A 25730-nucleotide genomic window follows, 5' to 3' on the forward strand; every position below is an offset into this window, starting at 1 on the left:
ACCTTCCTTAATAAATAAAGTTTTATGGCAAAAAAGATGATCCCACCTGTTTGTATATTATTTATGACTGTGCTTCAAAGCAGAGTTGCCTAAAAAGAAACTTTATGGCCCCCCCAAACCAATTAGATCTAGTGTCTTAACTTCAAGAGGGGGGAAAAAACTGGCTTGTCAGGCTGATCTACACTACCATCCCCCAAGTTTGAAAGATTCAGGCTGTTGATCTGGTCAATCACAAGCCATTTGGTAGTTATCAAATTTTGTAGCAAGACAAATGGATCAAAATTGTAGGAAGACACAAATGGTACATTGACAACTCAAGAAGCACCTTTAGTAAATCAGCTAAATGAATTCAAGCAATCACCACTGTCTTTATTGAGCTTTATTGATGTAATCCTGTTTTTTTCAGTGATATTGCTTTCAGAAATTTCAGTGCTCAGTTATATTAATCCACCTTCCCTTGCTGTGACAAGATACCTGAATGTGAAGAAACAACTTAAGGAAGAGACCTTTGTTTTGAGTTAATATTTCAGAAGTTTCAGTCCCTGATCTTTGGGCTCCATTGCTTTTAGGCCAGGGATACGGCAGAAGCATTATGGAGAAGGGAAAGGTAGAGGAAAATAGCTCACTTCATGGCAGCCAGGGAGCAGAGAGGAGTGGAGAGAGACAGTGTCAAGATGTACTCTACAAATCATGCCTCAAGTAACCTCCTTCCCCCACCTACAGCTCACCTTCTGGTAGCCCATTCTTCTATAAATTCACCATTAATCTGTTGAGGAGATAGATTAGTGTCCCTAGGGTTCAATCACTTCTTATTACCTGGGTTCTAGGTGTTCAGTACATGGCTCTTTGAGGGGAATACTTCATTTTTTTTTTTTTTGGCCAGTCCTGGGCCTTGGACTCAGGGCCTGAGCACTGTCCCTGGCTTCTTCCCGCTCAAGGCTAGCACTCTGCCACTTGAGCCACAGCGCCGCTTCTGGCCGTTTTCTGTATATGTGGTGCTGGGGAATCGAACCTAGGGCCTCGTGTATCCGAGGCAGGCACTCTTGCCACTAGGCTATATCCCCAGCCCGAATACTTCATTTTTAAATCATAGCAGGAGTCAGCTAATTTGTATTCATTTCCCTGTCTGCTAAATTTTTCAGGGACTGTCATATGAAAAAGTGTGTGTGTGTGTGTGTGTGTGTGTGTGTGTGTGTGTGTGTGTGTGTGTTGATTGAACTTATACATGAATATCAAGGGAGGATTATTATCAGACGAGATCGGGTATGTTCAGGGTGGTATGGCCGTAGACAGATTATTATCCTAATGATTGCTAATCGACTGGGGATAGATGGAATACCAGCTTAAGAAATTTAGTCTGATGATGACTAAGAATGTTGGCAGCAAATTTTAATCTTCTCAGCTTTCTGTTAAGCCTATTGGTCTCTAACCATATTAGCTATGTCATTTTAATTTCTTATCCTCTCCTTGAGTACATGTGTGGATAGATAATAGGTTTGAGTTTTATTAGGAGGAATTTGAAGAGAGTATTCCTGGTATAAATGATGTTACTGGAACAAATGACTAAGAGATGTTAATGAATTTCCTTTTCTGGCCTTTAAAAAAATAATGGGATGCAAGCTCTTCTCTCTGAAAAGGTTAAACATCAGGAATGGAATTAGTCAACTTGGAATATATTTATCACCCTTGGAACTTTTGTATCCAACAGTGAGCAAGACAGAGAAGAGTAGATGTTTATTAATACTACCTTCAGTATTGACAGACTCTTGTTGTTCCCAGTTTGAAGAGAGATACATTGAAACATAAATAAGTGGAGGAAATGACTACAGGTCATGTTGTAAATGAACCACTGGTGTAATGAATGTAGGTCTCACTATCTCAGACTGTTATCCTTCCTATCCCAAACAAATTAGTCCTTTCTTTGGTCATCTCTGTTGCAGGATTTTTTTTATTTTTTATTTTAGAGCTTAGTTCTTAGGATAACAAATAATTCTTCACATTTCCACAGGAAAAGATACTTTGATGTTTTTGTTCTGTTTTCTTTCTCCTGATTCTCTGTTTTTACCCTATTCCTTGTTTTATCTTCATACATACTTAACACAATTCTCTGACCTAAACCCCAAAATAAATTGCCATGAGCACAGAAAGGTTATTGAACTGCAGATGTCCAAATGCATTTTGGAAATGTTGAGTCTTTCTACTCAAGGATTTGAATTTGTAAGCATTTCTTACCCCCTCCTTACTCTGGAAATGTCAGGGAAACTGTGCTTTAGAGAGCTGGCTCTTTAGTGCCTTTTAATGACATTATATTTAGGAGCTTCTCAATTGAGAAATGCTATTTTTCCTATAAGCTTGTAGATATTTTACATTTCTTAACACACACACACACACACACACACACACACACACACACACACACACGATTATTTTGTAGCTCTTTAGTTCCAAGGCTAGTTTTTATTCCACAATATTTTCTTTTTTTTTGGCGGGGGGGAGCAGTCCTGGGGCTTGGACTCAGGGCCTGAGCACTGTCCCTGGCTTCTTCTTGCTCAAGGCTAGCACTCTGCCACTTGAGCCACAGCATCCCTTCTGGCTATTTTCTGTATATGTGGTGCTGGGGAATTGAACCCAGGGCCTCATGTATACGAGGAAGGAACTCTTGCCACTAGGCCATATCCCCACCCCCTCACAATATTTTCTAAAGGTAACATGCCTCAGGAAAACTAGCTCTTCTCACCACTTTGTGAGAAGAACAGAGCATTCTTGCAGAACACTCAATGTTTAATTCTCATGCTCAAACAATTCATTTTGGACTGTGATTGGAGCCTGATCAATATCTGACCCAAGTTCCAAATGAAGATAATGACATAATTTGCATTCTGGATACCTAAGCCTTTACCTGCCCCGTGTTGTTATTATCAGCCTTGTGAGAAATGAGATCTCTCATGGAACACTTAACAGAAAAGAATATCCTCGAATAACATTGAAGTTCTGCTGATCAGAGATCTATGTAAACATAGCATTCTCTCTAGGGTTCTATAAAGCTGAAATAAGTCATGACTTGATAGTTTGGGGAGAATTTCACTTCTATGCTCATTCCACTAATTAAGTGAATGCAGAGTGTGGGCTGTAGGTCTGAGGTCACTATGTCTTGTTGGTTGGACTTGTTTTATGTTCCTGCAACTCCTCCACACCTTCTTGTCCTCTCCGACTTTAATCTAGCAATTGTTTGCAATCTTCTCACACTGAATTGTTCTCATTTCCCCTATGGCCTCCCTCTTCCATCTGTCTTTAGGAATGTGTAAGGTTTTATGGGAAGGGGACTGGGAATGTGGCTTAGCAGTAGAGTGCTTGCCTGGCATACATGAAGCCCTAGGTTTGATTCCTCAGCACCACATAAACAGAAAAGGCCAGAAGTGGTGCTGTGGCTCAAGGAGTAGAGTGCTAGCCTTAAGCAAAAAGAAGCCAGGGACAGTGCTCAGGGACTGGCCAAAAACAACAACAAACAAAGATTTTATGGGGACTCCAGTATAATGCCCTGATTCTAGCCACCACAGTTACTATGTCCCCAATTTTTATTTCTGTTTAGTTATTATTGCTTTATAATATATATATATATACATATATATATATATATACACACAGATGGGTTACAGTTACATGAATCAGGAAATGAGGAATAAGTACAATTCTTTTTGAACCATGTCTCCCCCTCTTTAGCTCTCTCCCAGGTTTTCCTTCCTGTCCCATTGCATAAGATATACAGTTCACTTTCCACAGAGTATCTAGTGAGTATCACTGTTGTATTTGTTCACACTTTCCTGTGCCCCCCTCCCAAAGACAAACTTTTAAGGTTTGGATATATCTCCATATACTAGAATTGAAACCAGGACATTGTAAATATGAGGCAAGTAAGTGCTTTACAACTTGATCTACACCCCCAGCTCTTTTCTTTTGATTTGTTTTTGAGATAGGTGTTACTAACTTTGCCTCACCTGGCCTCCTACTTCTACCTCCCTAGTAGCTGGAATTGCAAGTATGTAGCATTGAGGCCAGGTGGACTTGGAAACAGCTAGGGCATAACTGGATGTAAAGCCCCTGTCTGTTCTTGGTCTCCAAACGCAGAGTCATAATTTGTCAAAAGCAAAGGCCCTAGGTCACACAGTACCTGACGACTCATAACATGGGAAGGTTTATACTCTAGAAGGGGGAAGAAACTAGCAACATTCCACCCATTCTCGGATAGTGGTAGATTAGAGTGGTATCTTCAAGTATAAGACTTTAGAGTCACACAAATGGGCATTGGACACCCCTTCAGTTCTTTGAGAACTGTTTTTGTCATCAGTAAAATAAAAATGGTGTCCATCAGAAGACTTTGCCAGGAGGCATTCAGGGATCTTTCTGCTTTTGGTCTTCTTTCTCCCACTGTTTCTTCTTTCTGTACTTGGTGCACCAGGCCCCCCAGCACCCCAGCAGGTCTGTGCCTTGTACACCTGATTCATGGAAGAGGACACTGCTCACTTTAGCTGCGTAATCAAAGTGGCTTCTCAGACTCTTCCATGACCTGCATATGCCCCAGACCCACCCTAGATCCCTAATTCCACACATCCTACGGGAATGCTGTGATGTGTAGAGCAAACATTTGTTTCTTTGTCCACTGCTTACCACCTCTGCCTAGGTTCCCCCTTCTTCCTGCTTGGAGGTATATCCATTTTATGTAGAAAAAAGAATTCTACCTTCAAAAATGCTGTCCTTCAGAAATTCTATCCCTCAAAAGTAGACTGATGCTTGACATTTTCCTTTAAATATCATTAAGCATCATGTTTCACTCCCTAAATTTCAGGAAGTATTGATTTTTTAAAAAATTCATATTTTATATAAAAATCCAGGTCTGGCAAAAGAAAAGGCCTCCGTAAACACGCTCAAACATATTTTATAATAAATGTCCTCAGAGGGTTGGGGCTAGGAAGTAGGTCTCATTAACCTAATTATTATAACATTAACTCAATGTCTAAGTATTTCAGGCCTCTGCTAGGCATTGCGCAAATGAAGCTGTACAGGCCAGTGTATGTCCTCAAGAAGCTTTCTCCAGGCAAAACTGCTAACAGCATATATATATATATATATGTATATACATATATATTATACTATATAATATACATATATATTATGTGGATCTTCAGATACCATGATAGAAAGGTTGATTGAGTTGATGTTTCTGGTAATGGTACTGGCAAGACATGTGAGAAGTTAGATGGAAACTGGGAAAGAAGTTTAGAAGCAGAACAGGCCTCATCTATGACAATTCAGTGAAGAGCTGAAGATTGAATTAAGTAATGAATCCCAGAGACTTTTCCCAAGGCCATTTCTGCATAGGACTTTGGGAGATCATAACTCATTTTGAGAAAATTAGGCTCATGCACTGAGATGCCAAAGCAGTCCTGTATCCTGTCTATCATCTCTTGGCCACCCCTTCTGGGTAGCTTTGATGTGCTATTCACATTGCTGCTCGATTTCTTTCTTCTGGTAAGCAGCCAGAGAGGGTATTTCCTTGAGCACTAGGCTGGCATTAATCTCTAGCTATATGCTTTCATTTCATTTCCTGCAAAACATCCATCTCTAGATCCTGTGATTGACCTAAGGTTAGATTGACCTAAGGGGAGCCAAATACCGATTTTCGTTTCCCATCACAATTGTTGCCATAAATAGCAAATTTTATAAGCTGGAAAATCCAAGAGATGCACAAGTGATGGATGAGCTCTTGTTGATTAAAAAAAAAAGTCCATAACTCTCAAACTATAGTTCAAGTTGAAGTAAACGATAATAATAAAGTATAACGAATACACTATTGAATTATTCATGTAGATTGCTAAACCTGCAACCTCCATGTTAGCGAAGCAGATTCCCATATATATCTTTAACCAAAATATTTTCAGGATTGCCTGGTTCTTAGTAAGGAGGACTAAATATACATTATGCTTAAGAAGAATTTAGACAAAAGAAGTTATTGTTACAAGTAGTTATTGATGTAAGCAACAAATGGACACTGTTAGTATTTATAAGTAATGACCTGTGGCTACATTTTTGTGCAAATGATAATTTGAGGATAGCCTTAAAAAACAAAAGATCAAGCCCAAGAGTGAGTAATACCATAGCTTCTTAAGTCTAAGAAATCTTATCACTTAACTGATGCTTCTCTTCTTTTGTTCCTGTGTTGGTCTTCACACAGCAGCCAAAATGACCCTCTGAAAATGTGGTCAATTCTTAACACGTTCACAAACTCCTATGCCTTCTTGTCATACACTGTTACATCCCAACTTCTTTTCTTATATACCACTTGCCTGCCTCCTGGATGCATCACCCTTTGAGCTATGACTTTTTCTCTTGTGGCTCTCAAAAAACACCTGGCGCTGTAGATATCTTATGCTTCTGATACACAGCCATGTCCCACTTCAGCACAGCCAGGCACTTTCCCAGCATCCTCAGGACCCTCTCTGCATAGCCACACCCTCTCTTCTGCATCCCTGGCTACATAACCACCATCCCCAAATAGCAATACCCTTCACTAGAAAAGCCAAATATACCACCATCAAACTCTTTCTGTCCCTAGCTCTCTGCCTTCCAAAGCCATCAACACAAACTTATCTAGCAAACAATCTTTTCGAATGCAGCACTATTTCACTTTCTTCTGCACACTTACAGAGACAAGGAAATACCAGTCACTCTATTGGGGAAACAGAGCACTTCTTGTATTAAGATCCAGGCTCCTGAGACTAGGAGCCTTGCTTATTTTATCGAATGTTTTATGTGCAGTAACAGAGTAGCGGCTTGCCTGGTGTCCTCTCTGTACCCACTTTGCTGAGTGATCACTGTGGTATGCACACTTCATCTTAAGAATGCACTAAGACTGGTTTTCTTTTCTACATGCATTTTTGCCACTTTAAAGGACTACAGTCTTTGTTTTCTGTGCCTTTTAAGTGACTCTAAAACTTCAACAATCTAATTCATTTCACTCACTTAAGGTTAAAACAACAAACAATCCCCCCAAACCATCCTACAATGTTGGTGACATTTAAGAGCAAGAAAAATAAAATCTAGGCATAGTATTAACTACTATTGTAGGGCTCAGAATTTTCTGCGATTATGCAAATCACTTGGCTCTCAGAGGATGTGAGCTCATATATATTAGTAAATATTTATAAAGCGTTCTATATTGACTGTTTTACCACCAAGTTGATTAGTGATTTCTTCTGGCAACCTTGCAAGGTCAATCAGCATTATTAAAGCACAGTCCAGAGAGGTTGGGCAATTTGCCCAAGGTCACTCAGCAGGTCACTGGAAAAACCTGCATTGGCAACTTCAGAGCCCATTACTGTGACAAATGCTGGCTCTCGTTCTTTTTGGAAGGGTGACCCTTAATCACTTTTCTTGTACAGTAGGCATATAAACACTAAATGTTCTAAAATCAGAAAAGTACAAAGGCCCCGAATTGAAGGAATTATTGGTGTAATTAAAAATTGGAGCCAGCTATTGGAAATGGAAAATACTGCAAAATGGAGATGAATTGAAGTATATTGTCATTCTTTTTGTGAGATGAGAGAAATGTAGTTTTGAAAATAGGAATATAAGAAACAGAAGTGTATGTAGATTATAGATAGATGCATAGGTAGGTAGGTAGATAAATAGAGACAGATAGATTATGGACACGGTAATGGTAAGAAATAATACCTATACAGCCGAAATGTTTTAAGAAGAGTTTAGGTAAATCATGGTGTTAGAAAGTCTGAGCTACCCAAAACAAAAAGCTACCATGTCACTCTGTCAAACAGCATTCCCTGGTGTTTGATGAAGATAGAATCTGGTATTTTTCAAGTCTGTATAGTTTTCATCACTGAAAACCAACTTACAATTGATACAGGCCCAGCTAGTGTCAGTATGTCTTGCTAAACACCTCCTAGGAAATGGTTTCCAGATTAAAAAATTACAAGCCTGGGCACCAGTAGCTCACACTTCTAATCCTTGCTACTCAGGAGGCTGGTTCTCAACCAGCTCTGGCAGAAAAATCTCCATGAAAGTCTTGTCTCCAATAAACCACTCAAAAACCGGAAGTGGTGCTGTGGCTTATGGTAGGGCACTAAACACTGAATAAAAAGTGTCCAGGGACAGTGCCCAGTCCTTGAATTCAAGCCCCACAACTGAAAAAAAAATTACAATGCACCTTCAATTTTCATTCTTTCTTTTCCTCTGTATCATTTCTTCCTTTGGGAATTAAGATCACAAAATAGGTCCAGGCTGATGATCTACATATGTCCCATATAGTTTTGTTCTGTTACCTTAAGAGTGTATCTTCTGACTTTATTTCCTGAAGGTAAATTGTAATGAATTAACCATCTCAAAAGCAAAAGTAAGTGTCTGTCATAAATGCTTCCTGTGTGCTTAAGCCTTTTCAAAGTAATCTTATTTAATTCTTCCAGCAACCTTACAGACCAAACACTGTTAATATCCCCTCTCTGCAGGTAGGGGACTAAGCTTTCAAGCATTGTCTCCATAACCTTCATTTCTTTAGATTATTGTTCATGTTCTTCCCATTCTCAGGATGCTCTAGTGACTGACTTCACACGTCCCAGGGCTCAAGGTGGTCTAGTCACTTGGTGACTGTTGTGACATCTCTCCTCTTCTCTTGCACCTTCTGGTCACCTACTTCCCGCACGGCCTCATGCCCTGTGTGGATGGATCCATTGTGCTGACCTGACATTTGCTTTTCCCTATGCCTGTCATGCTTTTCCTCAGTATCGGCATCTGGACCAGATACAGCCTTCAACAATGCCTCTTTAGAGATGATTTGACAATGCTAAGTACAATAGTTACCAACTTAGTGTTACTCTATTTTCTGTATTCTGCCTTTTCTACCTCTGAACTTACCACCTTCTGAATTGCATTTGTTTAATTGTGTGTGTGTGTGTGTGTGTGTGTGTGTGTGTGTGTGTGTGAGAGAGAGAGAGAGAGAGAGAGAGAGAGAGAGAGATCTGCCTCCTTTCTCTATAATTTAGCTCCCAGAGAACACCAGTTGTGTATGCATCTTTCCTTTGTTTTATTGTACCAGTACCAGAGCAAAGTCTGGAAACCTAGGAGATGGTCCATAAATACTTGTGGAGTAAAATAATAAACAAAGCCTCACCTTACACTGCTACAATAAAATTATAATAATTAGATTAAGTCTTTGTAGTCTCTATTTAAGCCTACTGGTGAAGAATCAAAGTCTTGTACTTCCGATGAACATTTCATAGCATCTCTTACCAACTGTTCAGGTCTTTTCAGTATCCCCAAAAGAATCATACCAAGAAGAATCTGTGGACTTTGCTCATACTGTTTTCATCTGGAAACTCATTCTGGCAGGAAACATTAACAACACAGCATGACGTTGCTTCTAGGAGAATGACAATGCAAAGATAGATCAGAACAACCAGAACTGTTAAAATTCATTGACACCTAAATACTAGTCCCTTTAACTTAATAACAGACTTTTCAAAAATATGATATTACAGGTTCTGTAAATTATGGCACAGAAAATATCTTTATATCAAGTACATAACTTTCATAAAAATGCAATATTTAATTTCCCAGTTCTCCCCCGCCCCCGCCCCGGACTCCCTGCATTACAAGTTAATTTTGCAAGTTAACCTGAAAAGCTCCGGGAGTTGAAGAAGCAGAGAGAAACTTGTTCAGCTGAGGCTGTATCATAATGCCTGAGCAGAACATTTAAATTATATGTTTAGGCTGACAGCAAGCATATTTCAGGGCAGAATCCTTAGAAAGCAGGAGACAATTTCCTTCAGTTCCACGTCATCCTTTGATGTAGATTGCCTATTATATTCTTGAGGTATTATGAAAAATGGATTTGGAGATATTTTCTTGACAGGGGTAGACTAATGGAATCTGGTGACTGTATTTAAAATGTGCAGGGGTTGGTTATCACATGGTAATAGAAATATCAGTTGCACTGACAGGTTAAAAAAATCTGTCAATGAATGATAATGAAGTTATTTAAATGTCGGCTCACTCGCAAACATTTTCCAAACCCTAAATTATTCTCACTGCTTTAACCTCATGCATCCCAAGTTATTAATAAGCAATATCTCTGAGCCAGCCAAGATGCCTTTGGTATTGGACGTAGTTTTTATGTCACCAGGCACAAGGAACAATGAAATTGGTTAAGGAACAATAAAATTGGTTGTTCTTAATGATTTTAGGAAAGAAACAAAACATAGATGTTGCAGAGGCATAATTTAGAGGTAAATACAGTTCATCTTTCAGGACATCTCATTGGTGTGGGTCTGAATAATACCTGAATGCTTTCTTAGTGCTGTAGATTGAGTCTTGGCTTTGTTGACCTTGGCTATTTGTCTCTGTTATCTGGAATAGGGCATTTTCCTCTTCAGGGGCTCTAGGGTGGAGAAATTCAGATTATTTCGATACTTTCTAAAAATCATATTGAAGGAATCATTCAATTTTTATTTGATTTAGAGTGTTTCCATTAAGTTTCATGCATTATTTGCCCACCACATGGAGAAGGAACCCTGTGTGCACCAAATCTGCTGTGGAGGACTGAGAATTTGTGTGGTTACACAAAGCACAGTATTCTGGTCTTTGCCTTGTTGTTGTTGTTGTTAATCTGTGCTTGTATAGGTTTTTGGTGTTTGGATCTGTTGCAGTTTCTTTCTTTAAACATTTTATTACCATTTATGAATTATTTATCATCATAGAGTTCATAATGACATTTTTATTCATGAAAAGCATGCCACACTTAACAAAATCTGCCCTTTGGAGAAACTAGTTAAGCAGAACCAAATCTCAGGAAATTTATGAGGGACAAAGCAACATGTGGAAGTGATAAAACTCCACATTTCTTTAGCCCAGTTTCTCATAGAAGCAGCTGAGCAACTAAGAAATGGTTATAAATTTCACAGTATAGGATTTCACCAAAATCCTGATGCCTAATCAGAACTCATAAAATGTCCTATCCTTTGCCCCTTTCCTAATCTTTTGTTTAAGACCTGTTGGTTACAGCTCCTTTTACCAGTGTTTCAGACATAGCATGAGATACAAGGCATAAAAGTCAAAAACAATAGATCCAATTGTTTGAAAAGATTAAATGAGCAACTGAACTACTGTCAGATAGACCAAAAATGTTGGAGTTATAAGATTCACGTTTCAATTACATAAATGTACATGCATACATGTCTATCCTAAGAGCTTTAATAGAAAAAGTAGACAAACTGCAACAACAGACAGTTAATGTCAACCAGAAGGTGGAAATTTGAGAAATAATTAAATAGTAATGGTAGAGATCAAGAACACTATAGCTGAATTGAATATCTTCAATGACTCATCAGTAAACAGAATACTACTGAGAAGTGAATATGTGGCCTTGAAAGGTATCCCAGTAGGAACTTCTGAATTTGAAGAGCAAATAGCTCTTCAAATAGAAAAAAAATTAACCTGAATATCTAAACTGGGAACTGGGAACTGGGAACAGGTAACATACCTGCCATGAGCATACCACAACAAGAAAGGCAGAAAGGAAAAGAAGCTATGTATAAAGCAAAGATAATTGAGAATTTCTGAAGTAAGCATCAAACCATAGTTCTAAAATCTCAGAGAACACCAACACAGTAAATGTCAAACTAACCAAAGCTATTTCTAGCTACATTATTTTCAAGTTTCAGAAAATCAAAGATAAAATAAAAGTTCTGTGAAATATCAGGAAGGAGAAATATCTTATGTACAGAGGGTGAAAGGTAATAATTACATTATTACTTTCAAATCCACCCATGCAAGAACAGTGTAGAGTGACATATTTAAAGCATTAAGAGAATATCAATAAGCTATACATACTCTGACAAATTAGCCTTTCAAGGAGAAGTAGTGACTTTCTTAGATTGACAAAACTTGATGGATTTGTTGCTAGGATACCTACCTGGAGAAAAAAATTAAGTCTTCGGAGACAAAGAAAAATGTATAGGTCACAAACTCAGATCTACAGAAAGGAAGGCCATCAGATAACAAATATGTAGGGATACCTTTTATTTATTTGTTTTCTTAATTGACCCAAAGATACTAGTTTGTTGAAAATAATAATGGAATTATGGATGCTTATATATGTGCTATTATGTGTATGCTTGTAACTTATTCAACACTGAGATGAATGATATAAATGATAGAAGAGATGAATTAGAATATGTATGTATGTATGTATGTATATATGTATGTATGTATGTATGTATGTGTTGCCAGTCTTGAGGCTTGAACTCAGGGCTTAGATACTGTCCCTGAGCTCCTTTTGTTCAAGACTAGCACTCTACCACTTGAGCCACAGCACCACTTCCAGCCTTTTCTGTTTATGTGCTACTAAAGAATTGAACCCAGGGCTTTATTTTTGCTAGGCAAGCACTCTACCACCAAGCCACATTCCTAGCCCCCAAATAAATTTTTTTATCCAATAATTATACTACTCAAGAAGCAGTGTACCCCTTACTTGGAAGCAGACTTGGGTGTTGATTAATTGTAACTGTATATTGCCATTTCTAAGTTTAAAATAAGAAATTTATCCAATTAGCAGAGTAGAAAAAATTAAAACCATGCATGTAGTGCTCTCAATTCAATCTACAAAAGATAGAAAACATATGAAGAAGACAAGGGAAAATAAGGAAAGGAAAACAGTAGACAATACTAACAACTAGTAGTGGTTGACAATAATATTAATTGTTACTATTCTGGATATATGCACACAAAAATGACTTTCAGAGTATAGAATAAGCTCTTTCACTATCCTGTCTAGGAAAAATATTCCAAATACAGATTAAAAGCAAACTCTTCCTGTCTAGATCCATGGAAAAGTTTGTATTCTTTCATGTTTTTTTTTAATTGATGTTAAGAGTTGTACAGGGAGCTTCATTTTGACAGGTACACTTTTGCATGTAAGGTGCCTTTATTAGACTCATCCTGTCCATCTCTTTTTCCCACCTCTTCTCTCCACATACTGCTCACATCTTTGTTCAAATCCATTCAGCCTGGCAGATAGTCTGTCCTTTTGGTAGGATAAAGAAAATCCAATCTTTGTTCTATGCCGTGTGGTCCTGGAAACTTATTTCAGTTCCTATTCCTTGGACTAAGCAAAACAAAATTAGGCTTCTTAACTACAACTGAGTTTCCACCTGTGACCTGCATGGTGTGGCTTCTGATCAAGGCAGTTCAGTCAGTTGTTGGGGTACAGTTTTAGTAGGTACAGCTTGCATGGACCTTTTTGGCATTTTAGTACATTGGTTACACTTTGGGGTTCACTTTATTTATAATGGATGAGTTATATGGGTTAATTTTACAGAATTCAGTATGTGAAGAGCTTGCATTATAATGTAAGCATGCGACAAACCTTGATCTTTTATTATCATATCTGTTAGACTTAAGCACCGTAAGCGATTCAGCAATGGAATTCAGGAGAAAAATTATTACAGAAGCAGAATGTCAACTCCCACTGTAAGATCCTTACTATTAACTCTGATCCACCTCCAAAGTAAAACTACCAGCATATTTCCTTTAAAGGGTGATGGTCTTAATTCAGCCACTTTTAAAACTGTTGTTAAAGCTTTGTGAATATTTTCCCACCAAGCAAAATCAAAATAATTTCCAGCAATTAAGGTTTTCCTTGAGGGAAAATTAAGGGGTTTTAGTAAGCGTTGGGTAAAGAATACAAGAAATAAGCAAGAAATAATGAGTCATAAAGTGAATGCAAGTCTGTGACTTACTTATACATTGCTTGTTATGTGCCATTGTACTAAGCACTTTTATGGATTCATTTAGTTTAAAAATGATACTGTGCTTATTTAGTATCTCACTTGATCATATAAGATATGGTAGAAGAAATCCAATCACAGATTTTATTATTACAGCTTCTGGTTGAAACTAGTCATATCCTATATTGAACTGATTTTGTTTTTCAAGGGTAATAGCTCATTTGCCATCTCAGAGAAATTATATTGGCTGCGTTGGTGGGGTGCCTCTCATGTGATTTGTCTGTTCCTCAGAGCAACTCAACTCAGTTCTGTGTATTTAGTAACTCCTTAATTAAAAAGCAAGCTCCAAATGTTCTAAAAGTCACTTTTTAAGATATGTTGTAGAAGGGCAGGGTGAAGATTAAAGATCAAAAGCAAAAAGAAGCAAGCTTTGGTCTCATCACTCGCATATTTATTCACCTGAAATGCTTATTGTGGGGAGGGAGGGGAAGCTTTTAGTTCTTCTAGCATAGAAGAGGTACTGGCAAAAGTTTGACTTGTTATCTATGGATAAGCCAATCTGTAAACAAATCCTGACAATAAAAAATCTTGCTTCAGAGTATTTTCTAAAATGGTACAGGCTAAGGATCTGAGGCCATACAATGCATTTAAAATATATCTATACATGATGCATATTAAAAATATTTCCTTTTTGTTTTTATTTCTCCTTTAACAGTCATTTTATATCTAGTATAAGTTAGCTTGCCTATTTCAAATTTTATTTGCTTTGTTATCCCTTATTTTTATTGCTATCCTTTCATTGTAAAAGACCTTTGCCTTTCTTTTTGTTTTACTTACATATTATCTTTGATATTGCATTTCCCAAAGGATGGTGCCCAGAACACTAATCTTATTTGATATCACTCAGGAATGGACCTTATAATGGAATACACTTTGAAAATCTAAATGAGCAATTTTTTGTAAGAAAGTTGGTGTTATATTATAGTGTGTGGAAATGTATGAAGAAAAGTGACATTAAATTTTGCCTCCTAAAGCATTTCCCAACATTTTGATGTGGACAATTCTTCTTCCTTTAACTAGGGATGATAGAGAAAATATCTATTACATTGGCTCATCAGTCAGTCTACTGCTCAACTTTTCTTTTTCTTATTTATTCATTGTCCATGTCCTTATGTATCTGCAATCTCACCATCAACTGCATGTCCATAACTGAAAGCATTTGATAACTGTAAACCAGATGCAGATGTGGGCTAGCACCAGCCTCTTAGGGAGCTAGGCCACTTGAGGCCATTGCCTCTTTTACTCAAGCCAGCCCATGTCATCGCTATCTCTGGAACACAGGCTGGTTAGTACAAACATTGTCTTGTCGTGGTTCTAGCACAAGTTTCTCCAGGACCTCTACAGTGCCACTCTGAGCCACAGCGCCACTTCAGCTTTTTCTGTTTATGTGGTGCTGAGGAATTCAACCCAGGGCTTCATGCATGCTTGGCAATCACTCTACCAGTAGGCCATATTCCCAGCCCATAAATGATTTTCTTGTTGGTGACCTTCAGAACACACACTAGGTACCAAATGAATTGCATGGCTGTAGAAATAGCTATTCAGAGATTTTGGTACAGCTAGTTTCTACTGACTGAATGGCAAACATTTTGTATTATCAATCTATACCAAGGCATAGCAGCCCATAGTTAGCTCTACCCAGAACACCTATCGACAATCTCATTCTAGTTATGAAATCTCCTGGGACAACCACCACTGCATACCATTTGGATGTGTGGAATGGTATTAGGATGTGTGGAATGGTATTACTTATTCTATTTCCATCAATTTCTTATTACAAAATCTATAATATTTAGACCTATGACTCCATTCAAATGGAGAATTGATAAATTTGGAGGTGCTCTTGAGCTTCATAAGAAATGATATTACAAAAAATTATTGAGTGTCAAGTGCTGGTTTCTTATCTATAATATATCTATAATATTAGATACTGAGGAAGTTGAGGTCTGAGGTCCATGGTTCAAAGCCAACCCAGGCATATTATCCTATAAGACTCTGATATCCCGTTGGCAACCAAAAAAGCTACAAATGGAGGTGTGGTTCAAGCTATAGAGTGCTAACCTTGAGCAAAAGATTCAAATATGAAGCCAGGTGCCTTAACTCATGCCTGTAATCCTAGCTACTCAGGAGGCTAATATCTGAGGATCACGGTTCAAAGCCAACCACAGTAGGAAAGTATGTGAGATTCTTATCTCCAATTAACCACCAGAAAACCAGAAGTGGCACTGTGACTCAAGTGGTAGAGTGCTAGCCTTAAGCTGAAGAGCTCAGGGACAGCACCCAGGCCCAGGTTTCAAGCACGATGACCAACAACAAAAACAAATAGTCAAACAAGAGTGCAAGATTCTGAGGTTAAGCACTATTCCTGGAACAGGGGAAAAGCAAGCAAACAAGCAAGCAAACAAACAAATGAAAACAGAGAGGAGAATGATGAAGGGGTTAATTATTGATCAATATGCATTTTACTCATAGACCAGCATGTTAAATGGAAATATTTTTGGGTTGCTAAGTAGATAAAAAAGTGATTAACAATCATAAAATAAAACAAGAAGATAAATTATAGTAAAAAGGAAAATAAAAATAATATGACAGGAAAAATAAGAACTCTGAAAAAAGTTGCTAATGTAAATCCATTATCATCTTGTCATATTGGGATTAGAATTAAGCAGACACTTCAACACACAGACACATAAGGATGAAAATACACACACACATGCACACACACACACACACACACACACACTAAATGAGAATGGTTCCTAACAGAATATTTGAGAGTAATACCCATTTGCTTTATCAGAGCATATTTTATGAGAAAATATTCACTGAGTAACCCAAGGATTATGTTCACAGAAATTACAAAAAACTTCTCATTATATCCTCTTTAAACGGACTCCTACTTCTCTAGCCTTCATTTCTATTAGTCATCTAGAAAATTTGAACTATTCTCTTCATCTCTGATGAAGTTCTACTATTTCTGCCTGCCACTGGACTAAATTTGTTGAAGCAGCACCATTAACACATTTCCACCAATGTGCAGGTAGATTTTGCATCTCTTTGTTCATGAACTTGTGAAGTAATATTCACATCATGAAGAGTGGACTAGAGTAAAAGAAGGTGGACAGAATTCTAGTAAAGGGTTAGAAACAGCCAAGTCCTAGATGAAATCTAATGCAGTCCCTGAAAGCATTCTGGAGAGAGTAGATAATAACTTATATCAAGAGTAGACCAAGAAAGACATCTTAGCAGGAGAGTTCTTCACATTCCCTGTGAATCTGAGGAGAAAAAGTTGCCCACGAGAGTAGGATTTTAAGGAAACCTTTTCTTGATTAGTGAAATAAGTTCTGTGAAAGAGTTCTGGAATGTAATTCTATTGTTCATGACTGACAAATCCATGTGTGACTGTGGTAGATGATGGTGCTGAAGAAATCCATTTGTACTTCTGTGCACTCTCTGTGAGGTTCTTTTCTAAACTCCTTCCTGTTGCCAAGACTCATAATTCTTTCAAGAAATTTTGCTTAATAGCCCATTATTCAGTGATTTGAATGCCTGGATCGAATTCCAGCTGGTCTATTGATCAGCTCTTTTCTCTGCCCAGGGCATTTGGGTACTTTTGGTCATTTCCTTCAAACACAGATGATATCCTTTGTTTCATATAGTTTTTATCCGTAATCCACTGGAATTAACAATTTGAAGTACAGTGCTGGGAATGTAGCTTAGCAGTAGAGTGCTTGCCTAGCATGCATGAAGCCCTGGGTTCGATTCCTCAGCACCACATAAACAGAAACAGTCAGAAGTGGCACTGTGGCTCAAGTGGTAGAGCCTTGAACACAAGGAAGCCAGGGACAGTACTCTGGCCCTGAGTTCAAGCCCCAGGACTGGCAAAAAATATTGAAGTACAAAGAAGATTTTCCATAAAGAAGATAATTAAAATGACTTATTTAATCTGAAGTAATGTATTATTGATGAGTGATTATATAAGAAATATAAGCATAGTGTCAAGGAAAGATGTCCCTATAACTCCAGGCAGCTTAACACCAGGAAAAACCTTTGACAAGCTTGTGAAATTACACTTGTTACAAAGACATTTTCTTGCTCTTAAATAAAAGGAAAACACTAAGTGACCTTTGAAGGCACTAACCAACTATAGATTCTATAACTCATGAATGAAAACACAGTTTGTAGATAAATTCATAGAATTTGCTTCTACATTGTGCTCAAGATAAAGCCAAAGTTTAGAAGTATCATATATAACTAAAACCTATTTCATTTATTTGGTCAATTCAAGGGACATCCTCCTCTCTTAATCTATTTTCAAGCTAATCACATCCTTTATTGAAAGTACTTACATAAAAGACGGTTGGAGAAATGGGGTTTTAATTCTGACCAATTCAATTTAAATGCAGATGTTAACCACTCACATGATGCTACTGTGTACATAATTAAGCATCATTATATACTTTGTGAATCATTTAGAAACCTCTCGAGACCCATTCTACTATGTAAAACATATTATTCTGACAAGCAGACAAATGATATATACTTTTGTTCTCATTAAAGCCTCTTTTGCATTATAGGTCAACCGATTATGGAACAACCTATGAGAAACTGAATGATAAAGTGGGTTTGAAGACCATTTTGAGCTATCTCTACGTGTGTCCTACCAACAAGCGTAAGGTAAGAAATGTATATTCAGCTTGCTATTGATTCATGATGAGTGGTTTGCCTTGGTTGGCTGACCTCTCGTGATACCTAAAAATCCATTACAGTTAAGCTGGGATAAGAGATGTAAAGACGAGTTGATAGGTGTTAAGGTGCTGAAATGTCTGACATGTCATAATTTTTGGATCAGCAGTTGTGAATGCAGGAACGAGAGGGGCAGGTACATCATTACCATTTCAGGAAGGCAGTTACTACTAGGAAGGAGTCTTACAAAGAGGCTGCCCCTGCGGCCTGTCTTGTAAAAGCTCTGAGCAGTTATTCACAAGAATTAGAATAAGCCTTGACAAGAGAGAAGAAAAATGGACTTTCATTTGATGCTTGTGTTTTCTCTTGACATGGACAGAATGGATAAACTAGAATTTAAATGGATGCATCTTTCTACAACAGGCAGGAAGCTTTATTTCTCAGGCTTATTCAGGCAATACACTAATGTCAGGATGGAACCCATGCATGTTGTTGGGAACATGTGGTGGTTAGTTAGTCTCTCCTATTACCAGTCTTACATGCAAGGAGTCTTGAGATCATCATATACAACTTGTTTATATTGCAGATGAGAAAACTGAGATTTAGAGGGACTAAGGCTCAATCATATTGGTAATCTATTACTTTTCCATCTGTTAGTAGGATAGTTCTCTAAGTTGAAATATTATTTTCTCCAAAAAAGGCATGCTTTTTAAGTGAGAAAGATACCATTGTCTGAAGAAGAAAACATACATATATTTTGTTAGGTTTTTTAAAGTAGGTAGCTGGTAAAGGAGAACGCCACGCGGTATTCAGGCAGGAGAGAAAGTTTATTACCGAACTGCTGGCCTGTGGCCGAGATGATCCATGGCCAGAGAGAAGGGAGAGAAGGGAGAAAAGGGAGAGAAGGGAGAGAAGGGAGAGAAGGGACGACCCCCACCCAGCCCTGCCTTATCTAGGGCAGGGGCAAGGGGTGTGGCCAGGTGGATTAGGATGTGACCTCAGAGAAAGGGAGGGTAACTGCCTCCAGGTCTGCTGGTTACCCAGGTAACTGGATGGAGACTTAATGAGGTGGTGGCATCTACATGGAGTCTTCCAGGGACAGACCTTACACATTTCTTTTTATATATAAATTTGCATTATTAAATTCTTAACTTTGACATTGAATATCCAAGTACCACACACTTTACATGGATTACTAGTACCCGTTGGGAATAGAAAAATATTGCCCATTAATGCATCCTGAATTGCATTCTGCTTTTATGATATCATTGATATCTAGAATCTTATCTTGGAATTGTCATCATATGATTGTTAGTATCCTTGGATGGGTTTTGCATTTTATGTTTGAGACTGGGGAAGGTGCAAGAGACTATTCCTCAAGCAATCATTCCAAACTCTGACTTGCAAATCAAAAGCACTAAGCCTTGATCCTACCCTGCAGACACACTGGAATGGATATTATCATCTTGAGAAAAGTACCCAGATGTTTTTAATTTGTATTTATAGTTGAGAAACAGTATTGTAAAATTTATCTTCCTGCTGCTGGAAGCAATTCCAGTTCATCACTGATGCAATGTAAGAGTTGAGCTTAGCTGGGTGCCTGTGGCTCATGCCTGTAATCACAGCTGTGATTATCATGTTCTGAAGTTAGCTAGGAAAAGAAAGTCCATGAGACTGTTTTGTCCAATTAACTACCAAAAAAGCCAGAACTAGAGCTATCTCTCAAGTGGTTAGAGCACTAGCCTTGGGCCCAAAAGCTCAGAGACAGCGCCCAGGTCCTGAGTTCAAGCCCCAGGACCGGCAACAACAACAACAAAAATAAATAAATAAGAGGAGCTTAGATCCTGAATTTAGATAGCTTGGGTTAATTACCAAGCATATAAGCATGCCACTTTCCTTAATCCTTTCAAGCACCAAGTCCTCAAATTTAGAATGAGGATAATTACAGTACATACCTCATGAGGGAAGTTATAAGGATTATAAAAAATTAGACATTTCAAATGCTTGGATTAGAACACTAAAGACTTAATCAGTGTTTTCATTTTGTCCTCATTCCTTATCATCCTATCTTTCCAGCTTCATATAATTATTGAAAGCAATAGTTGTGATTGTCTCCTATAAATAGCAGTGATAGGTAGAAACATTCTTTCAACCTGCCCAGTACTTTAGAAGCAAGTGCCTAGTGGCTTGTTGAGTGTTTGAAATATAGCAAGTGAAACTGAGTAGCTGAATTTTAAATTTCAGCGAGATTTAATGAACAGTAATTTATAAAACTACATATGGATGATGAACACAGTATCAGACAGCAAAGCTCAATAGTATCAACCTCACAAATCTAGAGCAGCATGGTGAGTGGAATATTCCTTACTAGCTTGTTACTGATCCATCATCCATAATTACATCTAAACAATTTTGGTCTGCTGTATACTGCCTGGTACTGAGGAAACTGGCCTTACACCCTTTATTTTTATAATGAGATTTAATCGTTTGCTGGCTTTGAATTGATCCTTGTAAACGCTATTGATTTCTCCTCTACTTCACACTTTTTTATAAATTTAATTTAACAATCAACAAACTGAAGGCTAGGTGATGGGATTTTTGCCACAAGAAGAAGCATAAGAAAGAATCTCACACTTCAAAGGTTAGCATACTAAAATTCAGAAACCAAGACCCTCCCTTGAATTGGATTCCACCAGTAGCTGACTTTGTGGAAGTCATTCGTATTTGTCAAGTGTTACAGGAAAGACAGATGGATTTACAACTGGAAGGTCTCAGAATTGCTGCAATCTAGTGGCAGTCTGTTTTACTGAGGCTATTTGAGGACAGTGTTGAAAAAATAATAATACCAAATATTGATTGTGATTCTAGGCTTTCCTGCAGCTGAAGAATATACAGTTCTGGTCCCCAAAGAAAGATGATTTCCAGGAGTAGGATTTGAAGATTGTGATCCTTAGGCCCAGATGTAACTTTTGAACCTGGAAGGGAAGTTTAGGGGAGTATAGTGAAGAATTTCTTCATGGACTTTACCCGGTTCCAATACTGGTACTCCTTAGGCTGAGGAAGTAACTTTTAATCTATCTGCAGGACTTTGAAAAAGGCATTTGCTGAGTTAAGACCTGTCAGATTCTAGGGGCTGGGAATATGGCTTAGTGGTAGAGTGCTTGCCTCGCATACATGAAGCCCTGAGTTTTATTCTTCAGCATCACATTGTTGTGTCAAGTCACAAGACGACCACCAAGAAGGCCACGGAGACTCAGACGTTCCGAAATGCAAAAGCAAGGCAAGGCTTTATTTAAGCGAGCTGCAACTCGAGCCACATCCTACCCACCGACACCGCGGAGGTCAGGAGGAAGCCCCGAGCTACGATTGCACAGGGCTAATAAAGGCAAAAAACAAAGTTACAACAATCAGGTGTTCAAGCAAGCAAGATTAGGACACAGGTACAAATCTGATTGGCTCAGGGTTCGAGGCATTCTAGGGGTGGTCAGAGTTAAGCATTCCCAGCTGTTAGAGTTCTAGACCGACTGGGCCCTAATGGGCTTGTCCTGGGTCTGCTCATAGGGCCTGCTTATCTCAGGTTCACATGGTAAAGTGCGGTTCACGTGGTAAGGTGGGGTTCATGTGGTAAGGTGGGGTTCACGTGGTAAAGTGGGGCCTGACTTCAAAGTCTGGCACTTCATTTCCCCCTTTTTCTTTTTGGTACCTTGGGAGTCAATCATGGCTCCATTCTGTCCATTTCAATGGCTTGCATGTCTAGGGGATGATACAGAGGTAAGGCATGGGCCAGTAGGGCCCAAAGTAGTATCCGAAAATAACTCTGGTCCCTCGGTTTTAAAGGGGGGCTGATGGGTGAAGATCATCCATCTTTTGTAACTTCTTCAGGCTGACACAGCGGTGTTGACCTTACCTAGCCAGGAACCTATAACCTTACCAAGGGACTGCAGGATCAGATGTCCATTAGGAGCTTTTCTCCAAACTGGAAATTACATTCAACATTTTAACTTTCAACTATACAGACTTCTTTTTGGGCTACCTCAGTGTAGCCTTTTAACATTCTAGTTTGTAAAAGCTTTTTCCTGACTGGCTGGGGAACTGATCTCTGATGACTTAACAGATCTCAGTAAGAACACAATCTCAGGTCTCTTTCCTGAACAGATGTATCAGCTTAAAATTCTCACTGCCAGTGAGGGCTTTGAGTAGATGCGGGGAGTTGGGATTTTAAACTATCCTCTCATTTGACAAACTTACCCTTACTACCCACTATCACAGATGACTGGCAAGTTCCTGCCCAGTAGACAGACATGGGCATTAGAAAGGCATGCTTACGAACTATTCTTCTAGGACTTCCCGGCTTTGATTAACTTTTGAAAGGCCAAACAGGAGTGACTCTAGGATCTGACACCATCTCTGCCATCCAAGCAGTGGCTTACTGCCTCTGGATGCTCCATCACTTTTGTCCCAGGAGGAGTGACTTTCCACTGGACTTGGACTCAGGTCATGAGCACTGTCCCCCAGCTCACCAGCTCAAGGCTAGCACCCTACCACTTTGAGTTCCACACAACTCCGTTCCCAGCACTCTGCTGGCTGATTAGAGACAAGTCTCTCACAGGGACCTTTCTCTGCCCGGGCTGGCTTTGAACCACAGATTTCAGATCAGTGAGTATTACAAGAAGCCACTTTACTCCAATTAAAGCAACAAGGTGGTCCACACAGAAGTAGTTTTAAGCATGCTCTTACCTGGAATGTATTAAGGGTCAGTATTAGATCTTGACAAACTTGTAGGAATTAATGGCAATTCCTTTTCTCACTTTGCAATACTTATTTAGGACAATTTTACTTCCAAATTTCTTATCTAGAAATGTATTCTTGATTTCCAAAGCCTTTTTACTAACACAACACTTTAGCTTTTATCTGCATTTGAAAAACTGAAGCTCACAGGCATTCTGAAACCAGGTGCCGTCCTTTGCCTATGGGCTGCTTGTTTCAAAAGAGCCTTTTTTTTCTTCAGTCCCAGTTACTGCATGGCATGAAGACCTTTGAACTCAAATGACAATTTTTCCTTAATGCAAGAATTACAATTAGAAATACTTACCCATTCAGCTTCCCAATATATTAGTGAGAAACATTGGCCCATTTTGCCATTTCTTCCTACATTCATAGAGTTAATGAGAGTTTACTTCTATCCCCATTAGTTTAATATATATTTATATATCCTTTTAAATCCAAATTTTTGACACTTAGCTCTGATTAAGCATTTTTTTAAACTGTAGTTCCTCTTTAAAACAATGCAATCATCCTTTAAAGCATTTGGTAATGCCCAAACTTGATGACCATTTGAATTTAAACTTAAACTTAGTTTTGCATCATACTGCAGTCTTGAACATGTTGACACTCTGGTTTTGAGCTATCTCCTTAACCTCCCTCTAGTGAGCTAGGATCAAGTCTAGAGGGCTAGATGGAGGTTCCCATGATGGAGCGTTACCCATAGCTCTGATCAGATGTTCATTCCAAAAGGCTACAGAAAACAAAACAACTATAACAATACAAAAGGAGGAAAACACAGGCAAGAACAAGAACAGGAAAAACTGGAGATCTCCCAAGTTGGCCCACACAACCTCCTGTAAGGGTGCAGAAAGAGTGAACTCAAGTTGAAAGCGGGGCTCCAGAGGTACCCCTTCAAAGGTGGGGAGTCTGGGGCATCCCCCAGTCTCCCCAGGATTGCCGAGTAAGCGTGTCTGCTTCAACAACCCCTTCAAGAAATAAGCAAAAGCAAAACAGACAAACAGACACATTACAAGACAAATGAGGCTGTTTTCTTACCATCGGAGTCTGGGGTCTCAGGGGGGCTCTCTGGGGCTATCCCGGATGAGCCCCCAAATGTTGTGCCAAGTCACGAGACAACCACCAAGAAGGCCACCGAAACTCAGACGTTCCAAAATGCAAAAGCAAGGCAAGGCTTTATTTAAGCGAGCTGCACCTCGGGCCACATCCTACCCACTGACACAGCGGAGGTTAGGAGGAAGCCCCGAGCTACGATTGCACAGGGCTTATAAAGGCAAAAAACAAAGTTACAACAATCAGGTGTTCAAGCAAGCAAGATTAGGACACAGGTACAAATCTGATTGGCTCAGGGTTCGAGGCATTCTAGGGGTGGTCAGAGTTAAGCATTCCCAGCTGTTAGAGTTCTAGACCAACTGGGCCCTAATGGGCTTGTCCCGGGTCTGCTCACAGGGCCTGCTTATCTCAGGTTCATGTGGTAAAGTGCGGTTCACATGGTAAGGTGGGGTTCACGTGGTAAAGTGGGGCCTGACTTCAAAGTCTGGCACCTCAACATAAACAGAAAAAGCCAGAAATGGTGCTGTGGCTCAAGTGGTAGAGTGCTAGCCTTGAGCAAAACAAAGCCAGGGACAGCGCTCAGGCCTTGAGTCCAAGGCCCAGGACTGGTAAAAAACAAAAAAAGCAAACAAACAAGACTTGTCAGATTCTAATTTCAAAAGAAAACTGAAATCCTGTTTATCCTGAAATCCTGAAATCCTGAATATTTTTTTTCAGATACAGATGTATCCCAGAGCTGTTTAATTCTCATTGTTTATCAGTGAACCAAAGCTATTCCTCTACAGATAAATGAGGCCTTCAGGGTCACTTTCTGAGATGCTGATAGATTTAAGATATATTGGAGGACAATGAAGGTCTTTACAGTGCTACAAAAATCAATGAAGTTGACATAGCAGTATATTTGTGTACAGTTTCTCTACTTATGAGGTGAATTTATCACCACAAAATATGTACACCCCCCAAATACAAAGGGATATATCTGAACCAAGGAGATAGTGCCTGAACAACATTTTAAAGTGTGAATATATTCTCCCTAATCAATAAGACTTTATGTATCTACAAATCAAAAAAAAAAAAAAAAGAAAGAAAAGAAGAAAGAGAAGAATTATCAGACTCTATAATTATACAGGACAAAAGCATTCAAGTTAACTTCAGTTCTTCTAGGATTTTACAATACTCTAGTAAAAATCAGCAGGCTCCAGCAAAGGGTTGTATTAATTCTTTCACATCTCTAAAGTGTTATCTCTGGAGTTAACAAGGTTTGTACCAGATATTTCCTTCTTCTTTTCACATCAGTGGGAGCAACTGAAATAAAACTGACAATATCCCCCTAACTTTCTGCTTTCCCAGAAGTCTGTT

The 25730-nt window shown here is 38.7% G+C and overlaps 1 protein-coding gene across 5 annotated transcripts in view; it reads left to right on the forward strand.

Moving 5' to 3' along the window:
- The window catches only part of Sorcs1 (sortilin related VPS10 domain containing receptor 1), a 497305-nt gene that overhangs the window by 254579 nt on the left and 216996 nt on the right, over positions 1-25730 (forward strand). For all 5 annotated transcript variants that reach the window (XM_048338294.1, XM_048338297.1, XM_048338296.1 and 2 more), the window contains exon 3: positions 18428-18527. In XM_048338294.1, the coding sequence (XP_048194251.1) occupies positions 18428-18527 (100 nt within the window). The remainder of the gene's footprint in view (positions 1-18427; positions 18528-25730) is intronic.

Source organism: Perognathus longimembris, chromosome 2 (genome assembly GCF_023159225.1).
Source record: "Perognathus longimembris pacificus isolate PPM17 chromosome 2, ASM2315922v1, whole genome shotgun sequence".
In the NCBI taxonomy this organism is placed as follows: Eukaryota; Metazoa; Chordata; class Mammalia; order Rodentia; family Heteromyidae; genus Perognathus; species Perognathus longimembris.